General features: G+C 44.5%; 1 protein-coding gene across 1 annotated transcript in view; it reads left to right on the top strand.

Annotated features, from left to right (window-relative positions):
* Fer1l6 (fer-1 like family member 6) overlaps positions 1 to 24,049 on the top strand; it is a 125,935-nt gene extending 101,886 nt beyond the window's left edge. Inside the window, exons 33-40 of the mRNA XM_052747861.1 lie at positions 354 to 514; positions 2,063 to 2,205; positions 3,158 to 3,246; positions 3,647 to 3,745; positions 5,051 to 5,292; positions 6,675 to 6,838; positions 18,393 to 18,493; positions 20,367 to 24,049. Of these exons, the coding sequence (XP_052603821.1) occupies positions 354 to 514; positions 2,063 to 2,205; positions 3,158 to 3,246; positions 3,647 to 3,745; positions 5,051 to 5,292; positions 6,675 to 6,838; positions 18,393 to 18,493; positions 20,367 to 20,553 (1,186 nt within the window). The 3' untranslated portion in view covers positions 20,554 to 24,049. The remainder of the gene's footprint in view (positions 1 to 353; positions 515 to 2,062; positions 2,206 to 3,157; positions 3,247 to 3,646; positions 3,746 to 5,050; positions 5,293 to 6,674; positions 6,839 to 18,392; positions 18,494 to 20,366) is intronic.
* Positions 24,050 to 26,020: the final 1,971 nt, after the last annotated feature.

Raw genomic sequence — 26,020 nt, forward strand, 5'->3', positions numbered from 1 at the left:
AGTCAATTCCAAAATGATGAATTTTGTTATATGAATTTCACTTCAATGTTTCTTTAAGAAGAATTATCACTTCTAAAAAACTCGACATTTCCTGCAAACCATCTTTAGGTCAAGCTGCTTGGAAGTCCTGTCTTCCATGCAAGCTGTACATAGGCAAAGGGGCTTGACTGGTTGACTAGAAAGAGGAGAAAAGGAAACAAAGCCAAAAGCAGTAGCCCAGGTGTAAAGACAGGTGAGTGGGTGTGAGGGAAACCGCACAATGAAAGCTGAGCTTTTACTGGGGATCTCAGAGTGTGTTCCCCTAGAGGGCAGCCAGCCTCACCTCATCTGTCTGTCCTTCCTCCACTTCTCAGAGAAGGGTACAATGCCTGGAGGGACACGTCCAAACCCACAGAAATCCTGACCAAGCTCTGCAAAGACAACAAGCTCGACGGGCCACACTTTCGTCCCGGGAAGATACAGATCGGAAACAAGGTCTTTTCTGGAAAAACGGCCTTTGCCGAGGAAGACTCTGGTAACCCCCAGCATAGCATTCTGCTGATGCACTGTTCTTTTTTAAAAGGCTATATCCAGTGGTGTTTGAGGCTTGGGGACATTGGGTCACCTGATTACAAAAGTAATCGTGCTCCCAGAAGAAAAGACAGAGAATCAAGTAGGCTAATGACAAGACTCACGATCACCAAGTTCTGCTAACTGTGCCTTGTGTGCTTGGTAACTGTTAAGGACTTGTAAATGTGTAAAGCAAGAAACAGCTTTAAGTGAACATCACACAGTGCAAAACACTAGGTCCAACCCGCTGCCCCGCAAGTGCTGTGCCAAACTATCTTATCTTAGCATCAAAAGATGGATATTTTCCCATGAGTATCATGAGACACACCTTGGAGATCCCGAAGAAGCTTCCATAAATTTGGGGTAAAGGGATGAAAGTCATTTTTAATGACACAGCACAATTCTGGTATAAATTTTCCACACTTTTGCTACAGAGTCAAAATAAGGTGGTAGAGACCATTTCACACTATGGACTTCCACCAGTTTCATTGATTACTCTTTGCTTCATTATTTTGGACCCAAGAGCACACTGTAGGTTCTTGCATGCCGAGTTATTGCTGTTTAAACAGTGTATTGGTGACATGTTGATGCATATTTCTGTTGAAAAAATTTCTTCTTCACTATATACTCTTAGAATGATGTAATTATTTGGTCAAAACTCTACATTTGATTAAGTAATGATTAAATAGTTACCATTTTGCCCACAAAAAATCTGAAATTATGTACATAAGGTCAGTTCCCAAATGATTAAACTCTAAGACAAAGATTTTGTTCATTGATTGTCTAGCTCTATCAGCTCTTACCAATGTAATTATTGCCAACAGGCCATTGTTTCTGTAGTCCCTTTCTATAAAGTCAGGTTTGATTATCTCATAGCAATTTTTTACCATTATAAACTTTGTCAAAAAATATTTTATTCTTTCAATAGTTTCGTCTTGTTTTGTGATATTCTTTTCACCAGTATTTTTATTATTGTTTTTGTTTTTACCTTTTAAATCATGAATCACCTCCTTTGGTGGAATGAAGTATAGGTGTTTATAGTTGGGAGATCCCTGGGGAAGCAAAGATGTCCACAAACACACCTTGGGCCACCACCTTATTTAAGGCCACCCTGATTCCTAGGCCTTCACACCATGGTGTTAACAAACATATCCTTTTTAGTGTCTGGCATCCATCTTTTCCGATCTGTGGGATCTACAGGAATCTGGTTGAGAGTGTGTGTGTGTGTGTGTGTGTGTGTGTGTGTGTGTGTGTGTAATTCCCACTCCAGGGTTTGATTGCTGTCTCTGTCTTCTTATCAATTGACTCATCTCAGGTCTCTGTCTTTGCATTTGGTCTCTTTCTCTTTCATACCATGCTACCTCCAGCTCTTCCCGTTTTCTATTTTCCTTTGCTCCTAGCCCCTAGTGTCTTTAGAATGGATCGTTACAGGAAGAATTTAAGAAGCATCTACAGCACTCACTCTTTGGAGGAACAGCACCTAACAAGTCTCTTTCCTTCTCTTTCCCTGCAGAGGAGATGGTGGAGTCTTACGAACACTTGGCCCTCAAGGTGTTACACTCTTGGGAGGACATCCCTGAGGTCGGGTGTAGGCTGGTTCCAGAGCACATAGAAACTCGGCCATTGTACCACAAGGATAAGCCAGGAATGGAGCAGGTAGTGTTGCCAACTTTATTAAGGCCAGAGTGTAAGGGAATTAGGGTTGGCCATTCATCCTCAGTAGGCAACTCAAAGTCTCCATTCACCCTCAGTGGGCAACTCAAAATCTCCATTTACCCTCAGCAGGCAGCTCAAAGTCACAGTGAAAAGCAAAGAAAGATTTATTAAATGTATCTACATTGAGAAGATGATAAAAGGGGGTCAACTGAACCCTCGAATCTATCTTAAGGACCCTGGCATGACATTTAGGTTTAGTAGACTTCAAGAGGTCTGTATACCTAACTGGGCAGTACTGTTTTTGTTTTGTTTTGTTTTCATTTTTATGATTTGAATTATCAAAGTCCTTTAGAAGAACTTGACCATTTGAGAAACTTTGAAACTTAACTGATATTCCAGAATTCAAGAGACAGTATACATCAAGTGCACAGTGCCATGTCCATTGCCTAGTAGAGGCTCAATAAAGGTTTTCTTGCCTTTCCTCAGCTCTTAACTTATGCCTTAGCAAATTCTTAATAACAATGTAAGTTATCCCTGGCATGGTAGTACATGTAATTCCAGAATTTGGGAGGTAGAAGCAGTTGTATCAGGTGTTCAAGGCCAGCTTTAAGTACATGATGTGTTCAAAGCCAGCGTAGGCTACATGAGAGTCTAACTCAAAGAAGGAAGGGAGGAAGGAAGAAGAGAGACAGAGACAGAGAGACAGAGACAGAGAGACAGAGAAAGAAAGGAAGGAAGGAAGGAAGGAAGGAAGGAAGGAAGGAAGGAAGGAAGGAAGGAAGAGAGAGGGAGACCCCTCTACCATCATTAACAAATAGGCTACATGTATGTAGAGAAACCAAATCATATCTAACATCCATTTCTTTTAAAGGGATGTTTTAACACAATGAATAGTCAATTTTCATGCCCTGCCCTTTCTCAAAGCTAAAGGAAATCTTCTTTTATTGACAAGGGCCGTCTACAAATGTGGGTGGACATGTTCCCCAAAGATACACCTCAGCTTGGACCTCCTGTTGACATTTCACCAAGGAAACCCAAAGGGTAAGTCTGCCCATCCTAAGCGGGGAGCAGACCATGGTCCTAGAAGAAAAGATTATAGGGTTTGAGGTGAGAGATGGCAGGTTAGTCAGCATTCACCCCACACTTTCCACCGGGCCGGTGACAGTGGTACGTGGGTTGTGGTGATGGAGGTGGTTGAAGCAGTGGCTTCTGGGTTTCAAGCTCTTCATCTGGACAAGCTGGTCCATGGAAGAAGCAGCTACTCTGCCCCACCCATAGCCTAGTGAATCTGAGATCTCCAGTTGAGCTACATGGTTCCGACAGACCGACTTCCAGTGCTGATGCCAATGGCCTTGACAGACTCAAGGCTTACAGACGGAGTGCAATGCTTTTTGGCCCCCTTTCAAGGTCCTTTACCTAACACTGTGTTCCTTCACCCCAGATATGAGCTGAGGGTGACCATCTGGAATACTGAAGACGTCATTTTAGAAGATGAGAATATCTTCACGGGTCAAAAGTCAAGTGATATTTACGTCAAAGGGTAAGGTCTTCCACAAGCGCCGTTCTTCCTTTCCCATCGCCCCTCTTCAGTCTCTAGCCAGTCTGTGCCTTGCGGGAGCTACTTACCCACAATTCCACAGAAGGACCTGTCCTGCTTTGAGTTAGGTAAGGCTGTTTTCTGTGTGATAACTTTGTCTTGTTCGTTCATTTTGCTAAGGATTATTTTATGAAAACATTTTCAGTGAGTAAATCTTATATAACTATCTCTCAGTTAAATGTTGGATAACCGACCTTTTAGGCATCCTTAAAAGTACATCTGCCTTTCAACTGAAACAGGCAGGGCAACAAGAGTGTTAAGGTGAGAAGAGCCATGTGTTTAGCAGATTATAATGCTGGTGTAAAGGCTGGAATTGAGGCCTTCCCATTTGTTAGTGCTGCTTACTGAAAAGAGATTCCCGTCTAGGACCCTGAGGTGAAGCAGTCAATATCTCTCTCATATCTCAGTCCATCTTCCATTCAGGTCCCTCTCAGGGAACAGGTGAGGGCAGAGAGAATCAGGTCTAAGCTCATCAAAGCCTCATGGTGACCGTCCTCTGCCGTTCCTGAGCAAGAAGCGCCTTGTGCTCTAAATACACTTGACAGTCGAAGCCCAGTAGTTCAAAATTCTCATTTTTTTTCCCCAGAATGAGAATAGAGGAATGAATTATGACAAAGAAGGAGGAATGGAAGTAGCAGAATAACATTTGAAGAACAGAATTAAAATCATCTCAAATTGCTTTCCAGTCACATTCAGGAAACATTAATGTGTTCTGCAAAATGGTATTTTTGTCATGACTCACCATATGGAAGGTTTCTGGAAGAGTTCAGCAACTTCCAAGTCCTGGTCATTAAGATGAACAAAAAGATGCTCATGTTCATTGTCTTCTCCCTCACCTCTCATCTGCCTGGCCCCTCGCCAGCACTGCACAAACGCAGGTCTAACCACCCAACTGTAGAGGCGTCAATATAATCTTGTTCCAATACTCTGGAGTGGAGATGACCACCTTTCCACAGAGGACTCCCAGCACGACAGGGGCTCCGATCACGTGTTTACTTCCTACTTTCTGTCTTAATTGCACAGAGCTTCTGATCTATAAGCAGTCGAAGACACTAACGCAGCCTGCTTTGGGATGTCTTCTTTTTGATCCGTTTTTCTCTTTCTCATTTAAAATGGAAACTTCCCTCTGAACCCAGCTACATATAATGGAAGCTACGGCTCGGGTGCCTGAAGCTGGTCATGTCACTCTTGATTCTGCTGATGCCTGAATAGCGCACTCTGAGTGTGAATTTCCTTTTCTTTATGCAGGTGGATCAAGGGTTTGGAGGACGACAGGCAGGAGACGGATGTGCACTACAACTCCCTGACTGGAGAAGGGAACTTCAACTGGCGTTTCCTGTTTCCGTTCCAGTATCTGCCGGCTGAAAAGCAAATGGTCATCACCAAACGGGAGCACATCTTTTCCCTAGAGAAGATGGAGTGTAAGACCCCAGCCGTCTTGGTGCTGCAGGTCTGGGACTTTGAAAGACTGTCCTCAGATGACTTCCTGGGTAAGCCAGCGGCCTTCTCAAGTACATATTAATGCTAAGAATGTCACTCTAGCTTTTGGAGAGCTGAGTGCGATTTCCTTATGAGCACAATAATTTTAGTGCTATTTGCGATTACACACACAAAAAAAATACCAACCGTCCAACCAGCTATTACTAGGGAACTGGCAAAACTGTAGTCTGTGCATATGATAGGCGCCTAACACATTCAGGCAAGTTGGTCTTTGCTCTATTTAACACTAAGAAACAGTTAAACTTTGAGTTCATTACTGATCTGTTATGAGTAACCAGAGGGGCTGGAGAGGTGCTCAGCAGTCAAGGGCACATGCTGCTCTTACCGAGGACCCTTGGGTTTGGTTCCCAGCACCCACATCAGGAGGCTCACAACCACCTGAAACTCCAGTTCCAGGGGACTGGATGCCCTTGCACAGGCACCTGCATCACCATGGTACACATGCATGTGTTCAGGCTCACATACAAACATGTAAAATAAAATAGCCGAATAAGAATAAATCTTGAAGAAAAAGAGCCCACCACAAGCCCTCACACATGGGGAGCACTCCGTAAACAACAACCCTGCAGCCACGACAATACTGAAACAGTCATGACCATGATAATACTGAAACTGTCAGTGGTCCGGAAAGTTGGAGGAGATGTGCTAAGCAAAACAGAGTGTGGGAGGGAAATCTCATTTCTTTAAGATACATGTTTATATGTACAGAAGGGGTGGCAGGCTGGGGCTATGTGCTACTTACTATACAGAGACATGGTCAGTTTGGTGAGACTGGGTAATAGAAGATAGATAGATAGATAGATAGATAGATAGATAGATAGATAGATAGATAGATAGATAGATATAGATAGATATTCACATTTAACAAACGTTACTTTATAAGAGGAAAGTTGTCAAAATGAGACACACAACTCCTTCATGACACTGTCTTACCCTGAAGCAGTATTGCCGTGAACTGGGTGGCCCTCTTCTGTCCTAGACGGTAGATGCAAAGGCAGAAGGACTTGGACTGTGACCTGCAAGATGATGTATGGGGGACTCCTACAGGGGGATCAGTACTGAAGTATGACAAAGCTGAGGCCCGTCATCCAGGGAGCAGCATGTCGAGCCGGGAAGATGCCCTGTTGTATCAGTACTCCAAACTGAAGCCTGGAGATTCAAATAACACTCTGCTCTGCCTTCCACCCGCTACCATGTTATTAATTCTTGATGGGACCACGTGTCTCCATCCCATGTATACCTGCTCACATAGCCAGCACATCTCACATGCAATATAATGCTGCCTGAGGGACTGGCCAGCGAGTATAGGAGTCCCTGCTGATCCACAGTGACTGAAAAGCCCGCCATAACTGTTAAGGACATCTCTTCACAGGCTCCCTGGAAATGAATCTTAACAGCTTCCCTCGGGCAGCCAAATCTGCAAAAGCCTGTGATCTGTCCAAGTTTGAAAATGCAAGCGAGGAGAACAAGATCTCCATATTCCAGCAAAAGCGCGTGCGTGGCTGGTGGCCTTTTGCCAAGAGCAAGGAGCTCACGGTAAGTGACAGCTGTAGGAGGTGGGCTGGGGGGGGTGCGCATCAGGGGACATCATGGTCTCTCAGTGAGTCGTTTTGTGAACTTCACGTTAAGTGCTTTGAAGTAGCTCTTTAGAGCCCTCGAAGCAAAGGTCCTGCCAAGAAGCTAGACTTTCTAAAGCGTTCTAAATGCATTAGTAATCCTTTCGTATTTCAGCCTATTTGGTTTATAAGCTGTCTCCATTGGGGTGATTTTCCCTTATTTTACCTGAACTCATGCCCCTGGCCTTAAAATTTTAAACATTTCTTGAAGTTATACATAAAATCGTGTCTAATGCACAAGTTGAGTGTAATTCTCTCGTTCCTTAACCTCCAAACATGGGACCCAATTTTAATGACAGCCCATCCTTTCCCAGCTTCCTGAAGAGGGTGATAGCTGGTAGGGACATTTTCTCTTTCTTCTGCATTTTCAGGTTGATCTATGTTGGTCCATATTGGACCACCTATGACTGGAGTTACTGATCCTTTAAAGCTATTGGATAGGGTCTTTCTTTTTAACATTCTTTGAGTGCCCCCGACACCTGCCCCATTGCTCCTCTGTAGGGACGGAGGGCCTATGTAAGTCAGTAGGTTGTACAATGGTACTGAGGCAGGCAGCAGGACTCCCTCCTGTTAGCCTTTCTCTCTGCTCTGGATTCAGTGTGTATGAGGCAAGGAAGCCCCTGAACACTGCTGGTCAGATGCCCTGGTATCTACTCTTACTACGTTTTCTGCAACATTTTCTTCTCTCTTTCATTCTTAGTTTATTGCTCTGTGGCCTGATGATATTGGGGGGAAACTGAGGCACCAGCCACCCTCAGTCTTCTGGGTCCCTGGAGGACTTACTGAGAGCTGACTGCACTAAAACTCTGTGCTGGTTCTGGGTGTAGGGTGAGGAGTTAAGACGGTGGCTTGGGAGGATCAATCCCAGACAAAGAGGCTAAGGAGGGGAAGGTAGAGATGGAGGGAGAAAATGAGAACATGGACTACCACAGAAGCCAAGAGAGGAAATTCTTTAAGAAGGACTGCTGGGATTTTCCTTGTCTCAGTTACCGTTCTGTTGCTGGGTTAAAACACCGTGACTAAAAGAAACTTATGGAAGAAAGAGTTTATTCCAGAGGGATGGGAGTCGACCATGGTGGGGTAGGCAGGGCAGCTAGAGCAGGAAGCTAAGAGACCACATCTTCAACCACAGACATGAAATAGAGCATGCACTGGAAGTGAGGCAAGCCTATACACTCTCAAAGCCCGCCCCCAGTGACATACTTCCTCCAGCACAGCTGGACCACCTCCCTAAACAGCGCCACCTACTGGAGGCCAAGTGCTCCAATGCCAGAGCCTATAGGGAACATGTCTCATTCAAAACCACCACAATCCCACAGAGAGAGAATTGCTTTACAAATCTAAATACATGCTCTCAAGTCAAGACCTTGCACATGGAACTTAACATCAACCATTGAGTCTCTTGGAGCCCCCATTAAGGAAGTTTAATGTGTGTAAGAATTCCCTAGGAAGCTGTTAAATGGAAGATCCTTACTCAGTGTATGGGGAGGTCCGGCATCCTTGCACTTCCAACAGCAAGATCCAGGTGAGGCCATTCTTATATGTTCCTGCCAGCCTTAAGTCAGGAAGCACCATGCCCTGAAAAGATGGCAGTGGGGCCTGATCCATGGAGCCTGTGCCTGGTACATTATTTAGATGTGTCCATTAGATTTAGCAGCAGAGAGGGTCCCAGCCATCTTTAAAAAAATGGAATTGTGAAAGTTTATGACAGCTTTAGTCATAACGGCCTGGAAGTAGAAACACCCGACGTCCATGAGCTAATGAGCGAATAAATAAAGAATGACGCACATACCCAACTAAAAATAGTTATCCAGCCATGGAGAGAAGTGGAGTAATGAGCACAGACCGACCTTGAAAACATCATGACACGGGGGGGGGGGGGGGGGGGGGGGGAAAGAGTCAGGAACAGAGACCACATGGTACCCGATTCTATCTCTATAAAATGTACAGAAGAGGCAATCCACCCAAATACCTCGGTGGTTGACAGAGATCGAAGGGAAGAGGAATGCCTACTAACTGGATGCAGGGATTTCAAACAGGAGGTTCACGGCCGACTCCTGTGCAGAGCCCGGCTCCATTATTAACCCACAGTGTGATCTCGGGCAACTTCATCCCCCAGCCTCAGCGTCCATACCTGCAAAAACAGAGATGAACATGAGCACCTCATGAGGCTGTTGTGACATTGGAAGGGCACGGCATCTGTGTCTGGAATATTCTAAGTATTCAACGCATGTCAGAATCTGTGTGTCGTGGCATGGTAATAATGTTTTCACCATCCCCTGCTTCTGCCTCTTTCTGCCATCATAAAGAGCTACATATCTGAGTCTATAAACAATGATGTCCTCTCCTAATGGGTCAAGAAAATAGAGGGGGAAATAGAGGCATTTTCATTATGCTAAAGCACTTATAAACAATACTTCTGGTGAACTGACCAAGATAATGGACTTCGGCAATCTGTTGTCAAGGCTATTTATTAAGTTTAGGAGCTATTAATTAAATGTGGCTCATTTCTGTTCACTGCAAGGTTTCTTTTTTGAGTATAGGTCACCTAGCTGCCCTATCAGCTATTCATTTTATCTCAGTAGTCGCAGGGAGTGTCCTCCAGACAGGGCTCTCCTAGGGGTATCCCTAACTGTTGAGTAGGAAGCAGACTCCGGTCCCAAGGAGCTTGCTGTTTCTTGGGAAGACAAACTAGAAAAGTTTGCCCAGATCACGGGGACCCCCAAAAGACCACCATGGAGACCAAATCCCATACGTAAAAGCAAAGAGCCTTTATTTTCAAGCTCTGAGCTTGGTCTCTCTGTCTGTCACAGCAGTGAGAGAGGAGAGAGCCCAGAGCCCAGGCAGGGTGGGGTTTTTATCACAGCAGAGGTTGGGGTGAGGGGATTTCCAGGGTTCAGGACCCTGATTGGCTGACATTTGTCTAGGGGTATAGGGAATGTTTGGAATGTCAGGTATTTCCTCTTAGATGCAGGTCCCACTGGATAGGTCAGCTTATGGCTTTTTCTGGGTCCGGGTGTTGCCTGCCAGAAACTGTGTCTGGGCCTCTAAGCCTGTCATGGCAGCTGTGTGGTCAAGCTGTTTTGGGGCCCCCCCAATAAAGAAGCCTCTCGCCACCAGCTGACACAGCGGGGTGCGATCTGTCTGCGGCAATGGCAGGCATTGCTAACAGCAGTTGACTGAGCCCTGACAGGTTGTGAAGGGCTGAAAATGCAAACTGACATCGGTGGGATCACATGTTACTGTGGGAGCCTGAGACCCAACCTCTGCTCTCCGACGTCTGCAGCACCAATCTCTGAAAACCAAACCCCAGCCTCTGCAGACACCAGCCTCAAATGGTCATATTTGGTCAAGGGTACCAGCTCTGCAACTAACCACATAGCTAGCCTGCTTTTTCTTTCCCCAGGCCAGCGCACTTTAACCACAAGAACTTCCCTTTGACCACACTCCTTTCTCCGCAGACTGCCTGTCTTGGAGTCTCTGTCACGTGCAAGTGACAAGACTGACAAATGATGGAGCTCTGGGTCATTAGTCTCTGTTTAGTGTCACTTGTGTGGGCTTCAATGTTTCCACAGCACTAAACACTTAATGGTTATGAATTCATTCATCTGCTAAAGCCCCATGATATATATTATACACATACACACACACACACACACACACACACACACACACACACACACACAATCAATCAATCAATCCCTAGTTTATTATTTTGTAGTTAAGGAAGAGAAGCATAGTGAGGTCATCACATAGCTCCAACATGGCTGGTCAAGGAAGGACGCGGTTTAAACCCAAGCAGTCCACTCCTAAATTCCTTGGTTTTAACCATTGAACAACATTTCCCTTTCTGGAAAAAACCCATGCAAATGGAGGGACATCAAGCCTGGTCCTAACCAACCTGGTCCTGAAATTGTTAGCCATCTTTTCCATGGAAGATGGTATCTGTAAAAGAAAACCTATTCCTGAACTATAAAACCTATCTAAAAGAAAATAGAGATGAAAAGTTTGGTTACTGTCTTAGGGTTTCTAAAACAGCAAAACAACAACAACAACAAAAACCACCATGACCAAAAGCAACTCTGGAAGGAAAGGGTTTATTTTACCTTATAGCTTAAAAAATCCATCACTGAGGGGAGTCAGGGCAGGAACCTGGAGGCAGGAACTGGAGCAGAGGTCATGAAGGACTGCTGCTTACCGGCTTGCTCAGCCTGCTTTCTTACAACGTTCAGGCCAGGGACTGGCACCACCCAGTTAACTGGACCCTTCCACATCAATAATCAATCAAGAAAATGTAACACAGGCTTGCCCACAGACCAGTCTTGGTGGGGGTGTATTTTCTCAGTTCGTGATCCCTCTTTCAAAATGCCTCTCGCTTGTATCAAGTTGACATAAAACAAGCTAACACGCTAAGCGATAGTTAACCTGGGATGTGACATGCACCACAAGTAAGAGGTTACAAAGACAGAAACACTCCCCACCCCACCCCATCCTTGTTACAGAGCCAAGCAGTTACAACCCACTCCATACCTAGTTTCCAGGTAAATGATAACTAGTCCAAATTCATTCTAGATTAATCCAGTGATTGGAGTGACCAACTGAGTTAGAGAATTGCTTTGTTGTGATGGGTGGGGTTGGGGCTGGGGTGGGGGATACTTGTAAATTTTCATGACAAGAGACATTTTGTGACTTGGAATGAGGTAAATGCCAGAGTTGGGCCACCTCTCCTCAGAAGTAGCAGTAGATTTATTTATATCCCCCCTACTCCTCTTTCTCTGATTTATTTGTATACACACACGAAGTCTCCAGTCTCCCCAAATAGTCCGTGCTGGCTTCCCTGTCCTTTAACTTTCTCCCGGGGAGCTGGACTTGCCTGTATGCAGTCCCAGGCTAGGATGCTAACTTTTTTGGTGTTTGCATTGCAAAAAAAAGAGTGGTTCCTAAGCCCCTGACAAAGACAAGCCTGGATATTTTAAAGGATAAAGCCTACCCAGTTTTCAAAGGCATTTATATACATTTCAAAGAGAAGAGAAAGTGCTTGTAATTATAGCTCTTCCAAAGTAAATTGCTCTAAGAGAAAGGAAGAGAGGGAATTCTGTTTACGGGTTTATATGGTTTGTTTATTGTTGACAGGGTCTCTCCATGTGGCGCAGGCAGGCCCTGAACTCCTGACCCTCTAGGCTTATGGTTCTATGCCTGGTCTTCTTCCCTTGTCATCAACAGAAAGAATTAAGTCTTTTTCAATCTCTGTTTTCCATTATGCATCCGAAAGGGAGCATGTGAATGATGTCATTCTAAACTCATGCTGTGTCTGTCAGGTCCTGAAAGTCCTACAGTGATTGCAGAAGGAAGTAGACCCCGGCTTCCCCTTGTCCTCTGTTCTGTAACCAATCAACGCACATATCCAGGAAGGCAGGCCACCCAGCACTTTTCTCCTAAAGTAACAGAAAGTTGGATCGTCCAAGAGCGACCCTCAGGTCACCTTCTTCTATCTCTTGAGTCTCAACTTCCAGGTCTCTAAGCTGCAAGTGCTGAACTAGATGCCTGAGGAGTGTTTTTGTGGCACAGTCTCAAATTCCACCTCTGCATGGATCTTGTGCTTTGATATTATTCATAGAGTTGGGAATGGTGGCTCAACCTGTTCTCCCAGCACTTGGGAAGCTGAGGCAGGAGGACTGCTCCAAATTTGAAACTGATATAGGCTACATTGTAAGTTGCAGACTAGTTTGAGTTACAGTGAGGACTCCCCCACTGCACCCCATCTCAAAAGTAAATATATGTATATATCACCCACAAAGTGTTGGGAATGTTTGATGTTTCTTTTTTGCCCAGTCACTGACAGGGGTGACAGGATTTGTTTACAGTCTCTGACATCTGCCAGACTTATTTTTAAAGCTGCTTATCAGTAGCCCAAGCTGTATAATTTAGACACTTGGGTTCACATAGCTCCTTGTGTGCAGTGCGCCATCCTTGGCATCAGGGCAAGCTGCCTGCAGGGAGGGCTCAGGGTGGGTGCCCTTGGCAGAGCAGAAGGGCATTTGCACACATTGCACCCTGTGTTAGATACTTCTTGCACCAACTAGTCCTCCTAAAGGCCAAACGGGGCTCACAGGGGCTCACAGAGACTGAAGCAACAAACATGGACCCTCTCCGGGTCTGAGCTGGGTCCTCTGCATATATGTTGTGGTTGTGTAGCTTGGTGTTCTTGCTGGACTCCCACTAGGGGGAGTGGGGGCTGTCTCTGACTCTTTGGCCTGCACTTGGGACCTTTGTTCCTCCTGCTGGGCTGCCCCATTCAGCCTTGATGTGAGAGCTTGTGCCCAGTCTTAAGGTAACTTGTTAGGCCACGTTCAGTGAATATCCTTGTAAAGCATGATCTTTTTTTTTTTTTTAAGGGAAATGGAGGAGGAGTGAATCTGGGGGAGAGGGGAGGTGGCAGGAGAGACTGGGAGGAGTGGGGGGGGGAACTGCAGTTGGGATGTAATGTATGAGAAAGAATAAAAGAAAAAATTTCAAAATAAATAAATATTAAATATTGTAAGTATATGAAGCAAAGTAAACTTATAGGTTTCAGTTGTATAATTTTGTAAAGCTGACAGCTTTTCCTAGACTTTAGTAAATTTATATCCTGGGCGGGGAGGGGAGGGAGCACATGGCTACGCACACCTTTAATCCCAACACTCAGGAGGCAGAGGCAGGCAGATCTCTGTGAGTTCAAGGCCAGCCCGGTCTACAAAGTGAGTTCCAGGGTAGCCAGGGCTTTTATACAGAGAAACCCTGTCTCCAAAAAACATAAATAAATAAATAAATAAATAAATAAATAAATAAATAAATAAATAAGTAGATTTATAGCTGGTGGCTCTAAAAATTATCCCCTAGTAAATCTAAGCGTGCATGGACATACAAAGATATGGCCAAGAGTGTTGATACGCAGTTGAAATCATGCTAAAGTCTAATATAGAAACTGCAAAATGTATAAAGACTATCACAATAAAATATGAACTAAGGGGAAAAGACCAGCTTTAAATAAATCACTCCTTTAAGATGTGGAGGTCAGAGAGTTTCTTCTCCAGGCAAATCCCACAACTTAACATGTACCCGAGGTTAGGTCCCAGGGCGGGCAAGCCCTAAGTTAAGAAGGAGGCGGCTGTACTTCAGGCTGAGAAATCAGCTGACGGCATCCTCAGTGTCTAAGAGCTAAGGGTTCAGTGATGAAGAGGGTGAATTCCTGGCATCTCTGAGTTCACAGCTTGGCTGAGGAGGTTGCTTGGCATACAGGCCATGATGCATGGGCAGATTCCCATTCTCTAAGACCAGAGGGGGTATGTTTGTATGTAAAGGCTGTTTTCAAGGTTGAGCTTGTATAGTATATATTCACAGGAAAAGCCCAACGAGTGGAGAGAACTCATACACCCTCTTGTGCATATCATCTCATGAACACTATGACTTAGGCACTGGTATGTGCATGGTTTCTGTGTGTCTGAGTCACCTTTCACTGGACTAGAATACCTGGCAAGAAGTTTAAGGAAAGAAAGCTTTATTTCACTGAGGGTCTGAGGGATGCTGGTCAGCATGGCAGAAAAGGCATGGTGGCCATAGCTGGTCACACGGCATCCACAGTCATGAAGCAGAGGGAGGGCAGTCTGCTGCTGAACTTCTCCCCTTCCTTACTCAGCACAGGACTCCAGCCCATGGTGGGGAGACCCCCAGTCCATCTTCAGGGAAGACATGGAGGTGAAAGTGTGTGGCAAAGGTCATTCCCTTCATGGTGGACCAGAAAGCTGAGAATGAGGCCGATGGAGCCTCACACAACTTTCAAAGACCCATCCCTAGTGACCTACTTTCAATCATCTGGATCTCACCTCCTGAAGGTTCCACAGTCCCTGAAAAATAACATAACCAGCTAGGGGACAAGCATGAAAGCATGGGCCCGAAGATTCAAACTACAACTCTCCATGTATATTTTTCTCCTTAAATTATTTTACCAATGCACATTCCATCATGAATTTTTTGCAAATGACTCTTTTAATACCAGTGAGGTCGCATTTTAATGAGCAATAATAATCAATTATTGATGAAAAAGGTGTGTCCGTTCTGAACACAGTCTCTTCTCTGCTTACCTGATAGCCATTCCCAGGGTGTTAAAGTTTGCAGTTCATAAACAGTAACTGAGGTAGTGAACATCCACACTCTCTTCACAGACCGTTCCTTATCATTTTTTCCCCATCCACAGATGTCATGAGGTTAATGGGTAGTCTCTCAAACTGTCTGTGTGGGTTTTTTTTTTCCTTCTAGCCCTGATTTTAAATTACATTTGGAGGATATTATTAGCTTAAGACCTCTGTTTGGTGTGAGGCTGAATACTGATGATAGAGTGGGAAGTGAAGCCCTCTGGATACAGAGATAGGCAATGAGAAGCAGTGTTTATCAGAATTCGACAGTCACACCTTCCCCCATTGGTTTCCCGAGGGTAGAATAAACAGGGCTCTCCATAATTATAACTGATGACTTCTATATCTATGCTGAGGTCAGAATTTATGTGCTCAGCCTTCTTTTTATGATTTCCTGTTTCACTCTGGACCCGTGGGGACTCATCTATGTGTGTCTGAAAGCAACCTTATCCTGGGGGAGGGGGGAGGGGGTATGTCCATACTATAAACATCCTTAGGACAGAGAGTCTCAGAGAGGACAGACCACTCACTCAAGGTCACATTGCTTCAATACAGATCACTAAGTTTTACTCATTCAATTATTGTCTATACTGAGTTGTGCTGTTCTATGCCATCTTCAAGAGATCCATTTCCTGTCCGTAAACTGGGATCAAATACATATACTAATGCCAGAATGATGGCAAAGATTGTGGAATCCCTTCAGAACTTTTCAGAAAAGGCACAGTTATTTGTTGTTATTAAAGATGGCTCAGTGGGTAAGGGAGCTTGCTGCCGAGTCTGAGGGACGGTGTGCAATTCCCAAGACCCAAATGGGATGAAGAAGAGAACTGACTATAGTAGGTGTTCTCTCTCTCTCTCTCTCTCTCTCTCTCTCTCACACAGCACACACACACACACACACACACACACACACACACACACACACACACACACACGAGAAAGAGAGAGAGAGAGAGAGAGAGAGAGAGAGAGAGAGAGAGTGAGAGAGAGAGAGAGAGAGAGAAAGAAAAAGAAACTCTCTCTCACACGCACAATACATACAAATAACATTTCTGAATCCTAGGGCATCTAATGTTGCTTTGGGTTGTCCAACATTTTAAACAAATTCTTTGAGCTCTAACTATGTCATTAGCACAACCTAGATGTTACAGTCAGCTCATTCTAGAGCAGCTGACAGATGGGGACATCAAGACTCAAGGTGGTATCATGAAGGCATCATGGAATCATCTGAGAAGAACATTTTAAACCTTCTAATCCAATATCCAACAAATGAATGGATAAGTTGCCAGACAGTTTGTTACCATGGAAATATCAGGAGCCTCTATGTCTTACAGACCAGGATTCAAATTCTAGTTGGATGGCTTAGTGTGTGTATATCCTTGGAAATATTGATCTCTGGCTTCGGTTCTCCATCTCTAAAAAGAATAGCTACCAGCTGGGTGGTGTTGGCGCACACTTTTAATCCCAGTACTCGGGAGGCAGAGCCAGGTGGATCTCTGTGAGTTCGGGGCCAGCCTGGTCTACAGAGTGAGAATCCAGATCCAGGACAGGCACCAAAACTACACGGAGGAACCCTGTCTCAAAAAACAAAACAAAACAAAATGAAAAAGGATAGCTACCTTGCTTGATTTTTGAGACAGACTGAGAGATAATAGAATAAATGAGCCAGTAGACAAGATGTATAACTGCAATTTGAATTACTCAGTATTATATGCTGATAATTGTGTAAAAGATAACTGTAAACTACAGAAGCTATATATTACTTATTTCTTGCAGTTTTAAAATATCTTCTGAGCACTTCACAGGTAGGTCATTGACTGCCATAATTTCTCAATGAGAATGAGAGACTACACATATTCATGTATTTAAGAGACATCTCTAAATCACAGGACATGGTTGAGTGGAACAGGAAATCAACCAAACAGTCATATAATCTCTAATTCACAGGTAACCCAAAGAGAGAAGCCGTGACAGTGATTGCATTTGTTAAAAATGCTTCTATGATGCTTTAGTCCCCCTGCCAGCTCTCCTGCCCCCTTCCTGTCACATCACCTTGGATCTCAGCCCAGGAGACCTAAGGCAGGAGGAGAAAAAAAATCTCTTCCATTAAGAACAGGTGTTCCAGCAAATCAGAGTCCCCAGAGCCTGGACCAGCATTGGCTTACAGAGGGCCTATCATATAGTGAATGAATGATTGAACAACAAAAAAGAATGATTTGATTTCTGCATTGTAGTTTGCCAGTCCAGGAGTTACATCACTGCCCAAAACCTTGGCATGGTGCTTGAAAGAATTACTTGGCACTCACCACTTACAAATCAGAGGAACTGTTTGCCATGGAGGAGGCAGAAGTAGCTCTAAAATAAAAGGTTAGTTCTGATATCATTAGTGAACACACACACACACACACACACACACACACACACACACACACACACACATAAAATGATGGGTGACAGAGAAGCTGTTCTGAAAATTCAGGGTCACAGCCACCCATTTCCTCTTGAGAACTGATGGAAAAGAAAGTAGCTGACACAAAGAGGCCTGCCCCTCGAGTCCTTAGTCCCTTTCTAATAACTACTCAGTGTCTATCATTAGTCTTATTTATTCCCATATCAATGATGCCAGAGTGGTCCGTGTGGGATATCTGCATGTGGGATATCTGTGCCTATTTGCCCATGTGGAACCCTTTCTACACACAAAACTCAGCAGTAGCATCATTATGGGGCTCTTATGGCTAACAGCAGGCATGTGCATATGCGTGCACAGGTGTGTGTGCCCAGGTACGCATGTGTAGCGACCAAAAGTTGATGTTGAAGTATCTGCATCCATCACTTTCTATCTTAGACAAGGTCTCTTCACTCGGCCTGAAACTCACTGTTTCAGCTAGATTGGCTGTCTAGTTGTCGTCGTCTCCCCGCCCCCCTCACCCCCTCCCCCCCCCCCCCCCCTCCCCCGCCCACTTGCTTCTGCCTCCTCACTACTGGAGTTATACATGCTGCCACCTCAGGCTTCTATGTGGGTGATAAGGATCTGAACTCAAATCTTCACACTTTTACAAGCCCTCTACCCACTGAGCCCTCTCTCCAGCCCCACCCTGGGGATTTTATGATTCCCCACAAGATGGTTTCTCCCAGGACCAAAAAAAAATTTTTTTTTGCTACTTCTCAAAAGAAACCAACAGACTAGTCAAAATACTTCCTGGTAATCTCCAGGAAGATTATGAGATGATGGCACATTTAGAGAGTTGGGTTTTCCCCCAACAGGTCTGTGGGATTAGAAACTAACGTTTCTGTCTGATGCAGGGCAAGGTTGAAGCTGAGTTCCACTTGGTCACAGCAGAAGAAGCTGAGAAAAACCCTGTTGGGAAAGCCCGAAAGGAGCCTGAGCCCTTGGCCAAGCCCAAGTGAGTATGGCTGGGCTGTAGTTGGGAACCTGGGGCAAGGGCAGGGCCTCTGCAGCCCCCAGGGTTTTCTGGGGTCCTGGCGTTTCTGTTACCTCCCAGAGAACTCAGGAGTCAGGGGTCAGGAGGTTAGTGTCATCCAACCTGTGTAGTTGACTGTTTTTATGATTGAAAAAATGCCTTGAAGATCTCCGACTGTCTGCAGACAGAGCAGGAATGTGCACCTGTAGTATGCCTCACCAGCCTTCCCCGGATGAAGCGCTTCACCCATCTTTAACTCACGTTATGCATTCTCTAACCAAACTTACAGGATTGACTTAACCCCTTCACACTTCATTGAAAAGTTAGGTTTCATTGTCCTAGTTGTTCTAATCAGCACAATATCCCATATTAACTTGTGTCCTTCATCAATTTGGTCACCACCCTCACAGTCAGTTAATCAACTCCATTTTGCCATTTTTCTTCCTTTTTATTTTTTTTTGACATGATGAAAACATTTTCTTTTTAATACATCATTACTTTAAAAACTAAATCCACAGAATCACCATTATTAGGGAAATAGTGGTGCCTGGTTGCACTTGATTCTTGGTTACATAGTCATTAAAAATGGAACGATACGTGAAATATGTGTAGAAATGACTTTTGGAGTTATGTTTGTCCTATCTCTCCCCAGACTCAGGGTGCATGGTATTTTCTCTACCCATGTTCTGCACTTCTCATAATGTTAGAAGCACAATGGGTACTTAGTTACTCATTAGCTCAAAGCTGTTTATTAAAGCATCCATTCAGACATACTTTGCTCACGGAGACTATGACAGCTGCACAAGTTCAAGTAAAAATGGGGTTCCGGTGATGAGAGGGGGAAGCAGACACATGTTCCCATCCCAAACCAAGAAGCTATCTATAACTGATGGCTGCTTGCAGAAGAAAAAGTTGTTCTTCCCTCCAATACAGTCTCACTGGGTATATAAACCACGCTTAAGGGTAGTAGATGGCCAACACAAAACAACCTCAAGGGTATTTTTATAGACTTTTTGTCTCATATTGCTTTGTTTGGGCATTTTTTTTTGTTTTACTGGTCTCTTGTTGTATATTACAGTTTCCAGTTTTGTGTTTCTATAGATTTTAGGTCTGTCTGTCTGTCTTTCTCTGTGTGTCTTTCTTTCTTTCCTTCCTTCTTTCTTTTATTTATTTATTTCTCTTTCTGTTTTTATTCTGGTTTACTTTTTGTTTGTTTTCTAAATAGAGAAAGAAAGGGCATGGAGTTAGGTGGGTGGGGAGGTGGGGAGGATCTGGGAGAAGTTGGGGGGAGGCGAAACTGTGATCATAATATTTGTATGAAAAACCTCTTTCAATATAAAAATACTTTGGAGAGCACAAAAGAAATATAAGGCCTAAGCTCTGCCTTCCCAGAAGCTTTCCAGTTATTTAGGAGACACAGCATGGAGACTCATAACACAGTAATGAGTACAGAAGACAAACGTGCTGTAGTCAGAAAGGGGGCCAGTCAAGGTGAGGCAGGGATTTGGAGTGAGGAGGGTTCCCGATGGACCGAGGTGGTCAGCGCAGATTTCATGCAGAAGGAGGGCTTGAGCTGGTCATAGAGGGACAGAAGAAGGGATGGAGGGTATGGGCTTCTGTCTTGGTTCTTATGGGGTTCTGGTTCTATTCAGAGTAAACTTTAACACCAGGAAGGAGTCGTTACAGACCACTTGGTAAACTGTTCTATTCCTGTTGCTTCAGGCAGAATGGTCTTTCACCCCTATTCTTAGACATTGCCTATGGGTTCAACGGAAAGACAGTATTAGAAGTGTTTCCTGTGGGCTTTGGACTCCTGGGTATTGAACATGACCCTCCTCCCTCATTTTTTCCCTAGCCGCCCAGACACCTCCTTCTCGTGGTTCGTGAGCCCCTTCAAGTGCCTGTACCACCTCATCTGGAAGAACTACAAGAAGTACATCATCATTGCTTTCATTCTGATCATCCTCATCGTCTTCCTGGTCCTCTTCATCTACACCCTGCCAGGAGCCATCAGCCGGAGGATTGTCGTGGGAAGCTCATAAGGGCAGCGGAGAACACAGACCTCTTTTCGAGAATGTTCTCCTCCATTTCCTGTGTGAACCTCTAAGATCGTGTGCTGTGGGAGGTGCTATGGTGAATGCTAAAGGAATAGACTCAGGGGACCCAATAACCATCCCTGGGTCTCAGTGCAAGCCAGGTTTCTCCAGGAAGACAGCGCTCTGGCAGTCCTCTCTGCCCCAATCCCTGCTACCATCCTTCAAACTCCTAAGTCCCAGATCTTGTTACTGCCCACAAGTAACCTAGAACAACGACTCTTTCACTCCAGGCTAATCAACAGTGACCTCACATGGACCTCAGTGAAACTTTTCTTCGTGGAATAGATTCTCTTCAAAAAGATTAAACTCTGAGTCTATGATTTTATTTAGAAGCATTGCATTTCAAATAAAATGTCTTAGTAAATAGACTGGAAGTATTTAGCAAATTACTACCTGTTTAACATGCCCTAAATATCACTTGGTTTAATCTTCACAGTTACAGGACACATTCACTTTCAGGCTGTCAAATTGGTTTGATAAAAGAGTGTATAGATTATCTAAAATATTTTATTGTTGAAGTTCCCCCAGAGAGACAAAATGCAGCCGGGTTACCCTGAAAGTCAACTGAACGTAGGCAGTAGCAGTAGTGAGCAATGAGAAATTCACTTGAATTTGCTCTGTGGCAATTTCCAAGTGGAATGTTCACAATTTGTCATAAGACATATGAGCTATAACTCTGTGTATGTGGGGGTTCAGGGCAGGCTCCCTGCCACCCAGTGGGCATTCTCATTTGCTAGATAGACAGCCTCCCACCATGTGTTGTGTCCCCATGGGTCATTTGACTGTGATATGAATGGCCAGCGCTGCCTCTGCTCATCCCTTACCCAACCAGCAGGAGAGCTGGGTTCATTATAATGTGAGTCTCAAGCACAGAATGTAAAAACCAGTCCAGGAACAACAGCTTATCCACTTGACAAATGTATCAGCGTGTCTTGAAAGGAAACTTCTGCTCTCCAAAGCACAGTCCCTATATCCCATGCTCTCTACAGTGGGGGTTGAAATGAGGGTCCTCTTTTCTCAGTGAGGAAATGGCATGTTTGACCTCAATCCCCTTGCAGGACTTTTGGCCCCATAAATTTTTCTTCTTCCTATCACCAAAGGTCATTTAGGGTCGTAATGGGGAAACTAAGTTGGGGTTCCCCTCTTGACCCTAGAAGCATCAAGACCATGGCTTTTATTTTATCTGTTTTATGTTTGTTTTGTTTTGTTTTATGAGATGGGGTCTGGTATAGTCCATTTGGATCTCAAACTTCCCATATAGCCAAGAATACCTTTGATTCCTGATCTCCGTGCTTCTATTCCCTAAATGTTAGGATTACAGGCATACCCCACCATGCGTGGCTTCTCCTGTATATTATAATACCATTGCATAGTTGTAACTTTTCTAAAGGCAAAAGTGCTTATGTCTACACAGAAAATCATTCTAGGATTTCCAGGATCCATCAAAAACAGAAAGATTAAAAAAATACAAACTACAGTGCTGGTATTGGAACCCAAAGCCTGGCCCACCTGGACAAGCATCCCACTATTGATTTACAGGCCCTGTGATTTTTATACTTAAGCACTGTTTGCTCAGTTCTGGATGTGGATTCTCTGTCTCTGGCAACTGTACCATCACATTTTCCTGAAGTGCTGAGAGATAGAAGCTTCTGCCTTGGCAATGTTTCCTAGTAAGATCGGCTCCATCAGTGGTGGCTCATTTTCACTGTGCAGTAATGTACATCCATCCTTAATGAGGAGGTCGGAATGTTTGATGCCATGAGGCATATGTACTAAATTCATTATAAGTAAGTATTTGTATATGTATTAGAAAACTATCTACAGCATGCTGTAAAAATAAATATATACACAACAATAGAAAAAATGTCTAGAGCAATATACCAACATGAACAGTAGTTATCTAGCAGTACAAGCTTTTCTTTGCCTTCTTATTTTTCTACTTCTCCCAAAACTTCTGTAATAAACATGTAGTGTTTTAATGTAAAAAATTTAATAAACATAAACTTACCTCTGTTCACTTGAAAACATTTATTGTCTCCCATAAACCGGGTAGTAGAGATACAGCAGAAAGCAGTATGCATGGTCAGATTACCACAGGATTTGCATTCTAGAAGCTCCCCCCAAAATTATTGTTTTAACTTCAAATAGTGAGTCTTCCAAGGAAGGCAGTGAACAACAAATGTGTTTCCCAAATGAGGCTTTGAAAAAAAATGCATACATTTCTAGTGTGGTTGGAAGGAGGACCATTATTTTTAGATAAATTTGGATGGAAGGGCAGGTGCTTTCTGGTGAATTCTGGAAGGTAAACTCTTGACAAAACTATGCAAACTGTTGAAACAGCTAATAAAAGCAAACAAGAAAATTATCTGGAAATCCTTCTAAGTGAAACAGAGTCCATCAACTTCCCCTTGATATCAAAAGATGTCCAGATGCTAAAAAGCCTGGTGGCAGAAGCCTTAGAAACATTTTAGAAATGTGTGAGATGGAGTTGGTAAGCAAGGATAATTTTGGCGTCAGCCATGGCTGGTGTTCTATACATAGGATATCACATATGGCCTGTCCTGCAAAGAAAAATTAAACAAAATAATGTCTTGCCTAATTATGCAGCCCTGGTCCTAAAGATAAGCAGTTTTTAAAAAAAGAATACCCATTTTCCAAGTTGTCATGAGTCCTCACCTTTGTGTTTTTTTTCTTATGGCTTAAATACATTTCAGAATGCTTTTTATCTTTTTAAACAACGTTTCAATTCTTTCCCCCCAAATAATGCGAGACAAAATTCGCCCCAGCAACAATCACAACATCCTATAGGATTGGATAGCTAATACGGGATCACACCCTGGAACCATTTGGTTCTTTGTTCTTCTCTTCTGTTGTAGACACCCTGGCCAGAGAGAAAACCTTTCATTTACTTTTTAAAATTGGCGTGTTTGGAGTGTGTGTGTGTGTGTGTGTGTGTGTGTGTGTGTGTGTGTGTGTGTGATCATGCACATGCAGGTGCATGTGGAAGGGCAGGAATCACAAATGCCAAAGGTAGGTCTCTGATGACTTACTCTATCTGTCTCCATTTTTGTTTTTTGAGACAGAGCCTCTTTCTGAACCCAAAGCTCACCAATTACATTAGGATGGGTCACCAGTGAATGAGCTCTGGACATCTGCCTGTCTCTGCTCCCCAAGGACTGGGATTACAGATGTGCACTACTATGCCTGAGCATCCAATTTCCCAGCCTAGAGAAAAGATATTTTAAAGAGAGACACTTGTGATCTCAGACTACTAAAATAATGGTCCCCAAAGAGCTGGAATTTCTCCAGGAATCTCCAGCTGGGGCCAGCCAGAGGGAGATTTTGATTCCCAGCAAGAAATGACATGGGCTGGGTGGTGGTGGCACACACCTTTAATCCCAGCACTCAGGAGGCAGAGGCAGGCGGATCTCTGTGAGTTCGAGGCCAGCCTGGGCTACAGAGTGAGTTCCAGGATAGGCTCCAAAGCTACACAGAGAAAACCGTGTCTCAAAAGAAGAAGAAGGAGGAGGAGGAGGAGGAGGAGGAGGAGGAGGAGGAGGAGGAGGAGGGAGGAGGAGGAAGAGGAAGAGGAAGAAGAGGAAGAAGAAAGAAGAAGAAGAAGAAGAAGAAGAAGAAGAAGAAGAAGAAGAAGAAGAAGAAGAAGAAGAAGAAGAAGAAGAAGAAGAAGAAGAAGAAGAAGAAGAAGAGTGCAGGAGAGAGCTGGCAATGGTGGGTGGAAGGCAGGACCATACACTGACTGGGAATGTGAGTCACGCACGCCTCCTGCTCTCTGCTTAAACCTATGTCAAGACCGTGAAACCAGACATGGAGTTACTAGACATTTTCATTTATTCCTCTTCCCAACATGGTCATGTTGAGTAAGACTCCTTTCCACTATTACTTATAGCTTTAATTGGCAGATTGAGGGTGGGTGGCCAACCCTAGCTAGTTAAAGCTGCCAGGGCCTGGGTTTTGACCCTAACAACTCCAGTAATCCATGACACACAAATAGACATAATAAGGTCCACCTCACAGTGGGGGCCTCCTGACTTTCTTCACTCAGCAGATAATTATTGAGTCTCGTCCTCATGCTAGCTGCATGGACGGCATTGGGGACACCAATGTACACAAATAAAGTCCCTGGGCAAACACACGGGGCATGGAAAGGAGACAAACCAAATAATCACACCTTCCAAGCTACAGATGGACGTACTAAACAAGGGCAAAGTATTGAGAACAGCAACAGAGCCTCATGAGGGACCTCCCTCCACCCCGCCCAGACACCAGGTAGACATGCCAGGGAAGCAATAGCCAAGGAGGATGTGATCAGGAAAAGAGAACATTCCAGATGGAAGACAGCACATCCAAAGGTCCTGTGGAAGGAGTACTCGAGGCCGGCCCTGGAGGAGAATGAAGGAGACTGAGGTGAGAGTGAGGGGCAGAGGGTCTGAGGTGGGGCTGCAGCGTCAAGTTGGGGCCACATCCTTACGGGTTCTTATAGCGAGAAATCCAAGGGAATCTGTTTAATCCAAGGGAGTTATAAGGAATTTATTAAGATAAATCGGAAAAGACAACTCACTAAACCGAAGAGGCAGGGTTCTGGAAGGCTGAGGTCCTATCCCACGCTGCTCTCGCCGCTTGAATCATTCCCACCATCCAAGCCCACAAGGGAGCAAAGAAGGCAGCCTATGAGCATCTCAGGTCTTAAGGGGAGCCCCGAGGCCACACCCCAGGGGCTAGTACTTCAAGGAAGGTAGAACAGGTATCCACTACAGGCTCTAGTCTGTATTTGAAGAGTAACCGACAGAGAAGTGTGATTAGTTAGTTTTACAGTGTATGTGGGGAACAGATGGCAGCCACTGTAGTCCTTCCCTTAGGAACTGACTTCACTTGGTAGCAGTAGCAGAGGTGGGCAATAAACAACAGAGACTGGATCTCTAAGGCTCAAGTGCTCCGAGGGAGAATATAGGATCTCCCTATTGTTGCCTTGCTGACTGCCTTGTGACCCAGGGCAGCAGCCCGCACATCAGAAACTGTGTTGGGTCAGGACTGTGGGATGAGATCATAAGCCTGATTCCAGAAGGGCTGGTGAACTCATCCTAGAGCTGCTGGAAGGGAGGGCATGGAGGTTGGAATCCTAACACCTCCATTTCTACTGGTCCCTTCACATCTCTGAGCCTTAATCTCTCCCTCTAAAAAATGAGAGCCAATGCCTAGTGGGTTAAGAATCACTGTAAAGAGGGAGGGAGGCTTCGAGGATCCAACAGGTGCCGACATGAAGCCAGGCCTCGGAAGAAGACAGCCAGTATCCCTGGTATGACTTCCAAGGATGGATTTGGGATGTAAAGTCTGCTTGGACATGGGGGTTGAGGAAAGAAGACCGTGTGCTGACAGAGAAGCTAACAAAGCTTTC

Source organism: Peromyscus californicus, unplaced genomic scaffold, assembly GCF_007827085.1.
Source record: "Peromyscus californicus insignis strain IS unplaced genomic scaffold, ASM782708v3 Scaffold_20__1_contigs__length_68692818, whole genome shotgun sequence".
Taxonomy (NCBI): domain Eukaryota; kingdom Metazoa; phylum Chordata; class Mammalia; order Rodentia; family Cricetidae; genus Peromyscus; species Peromyscus californicus.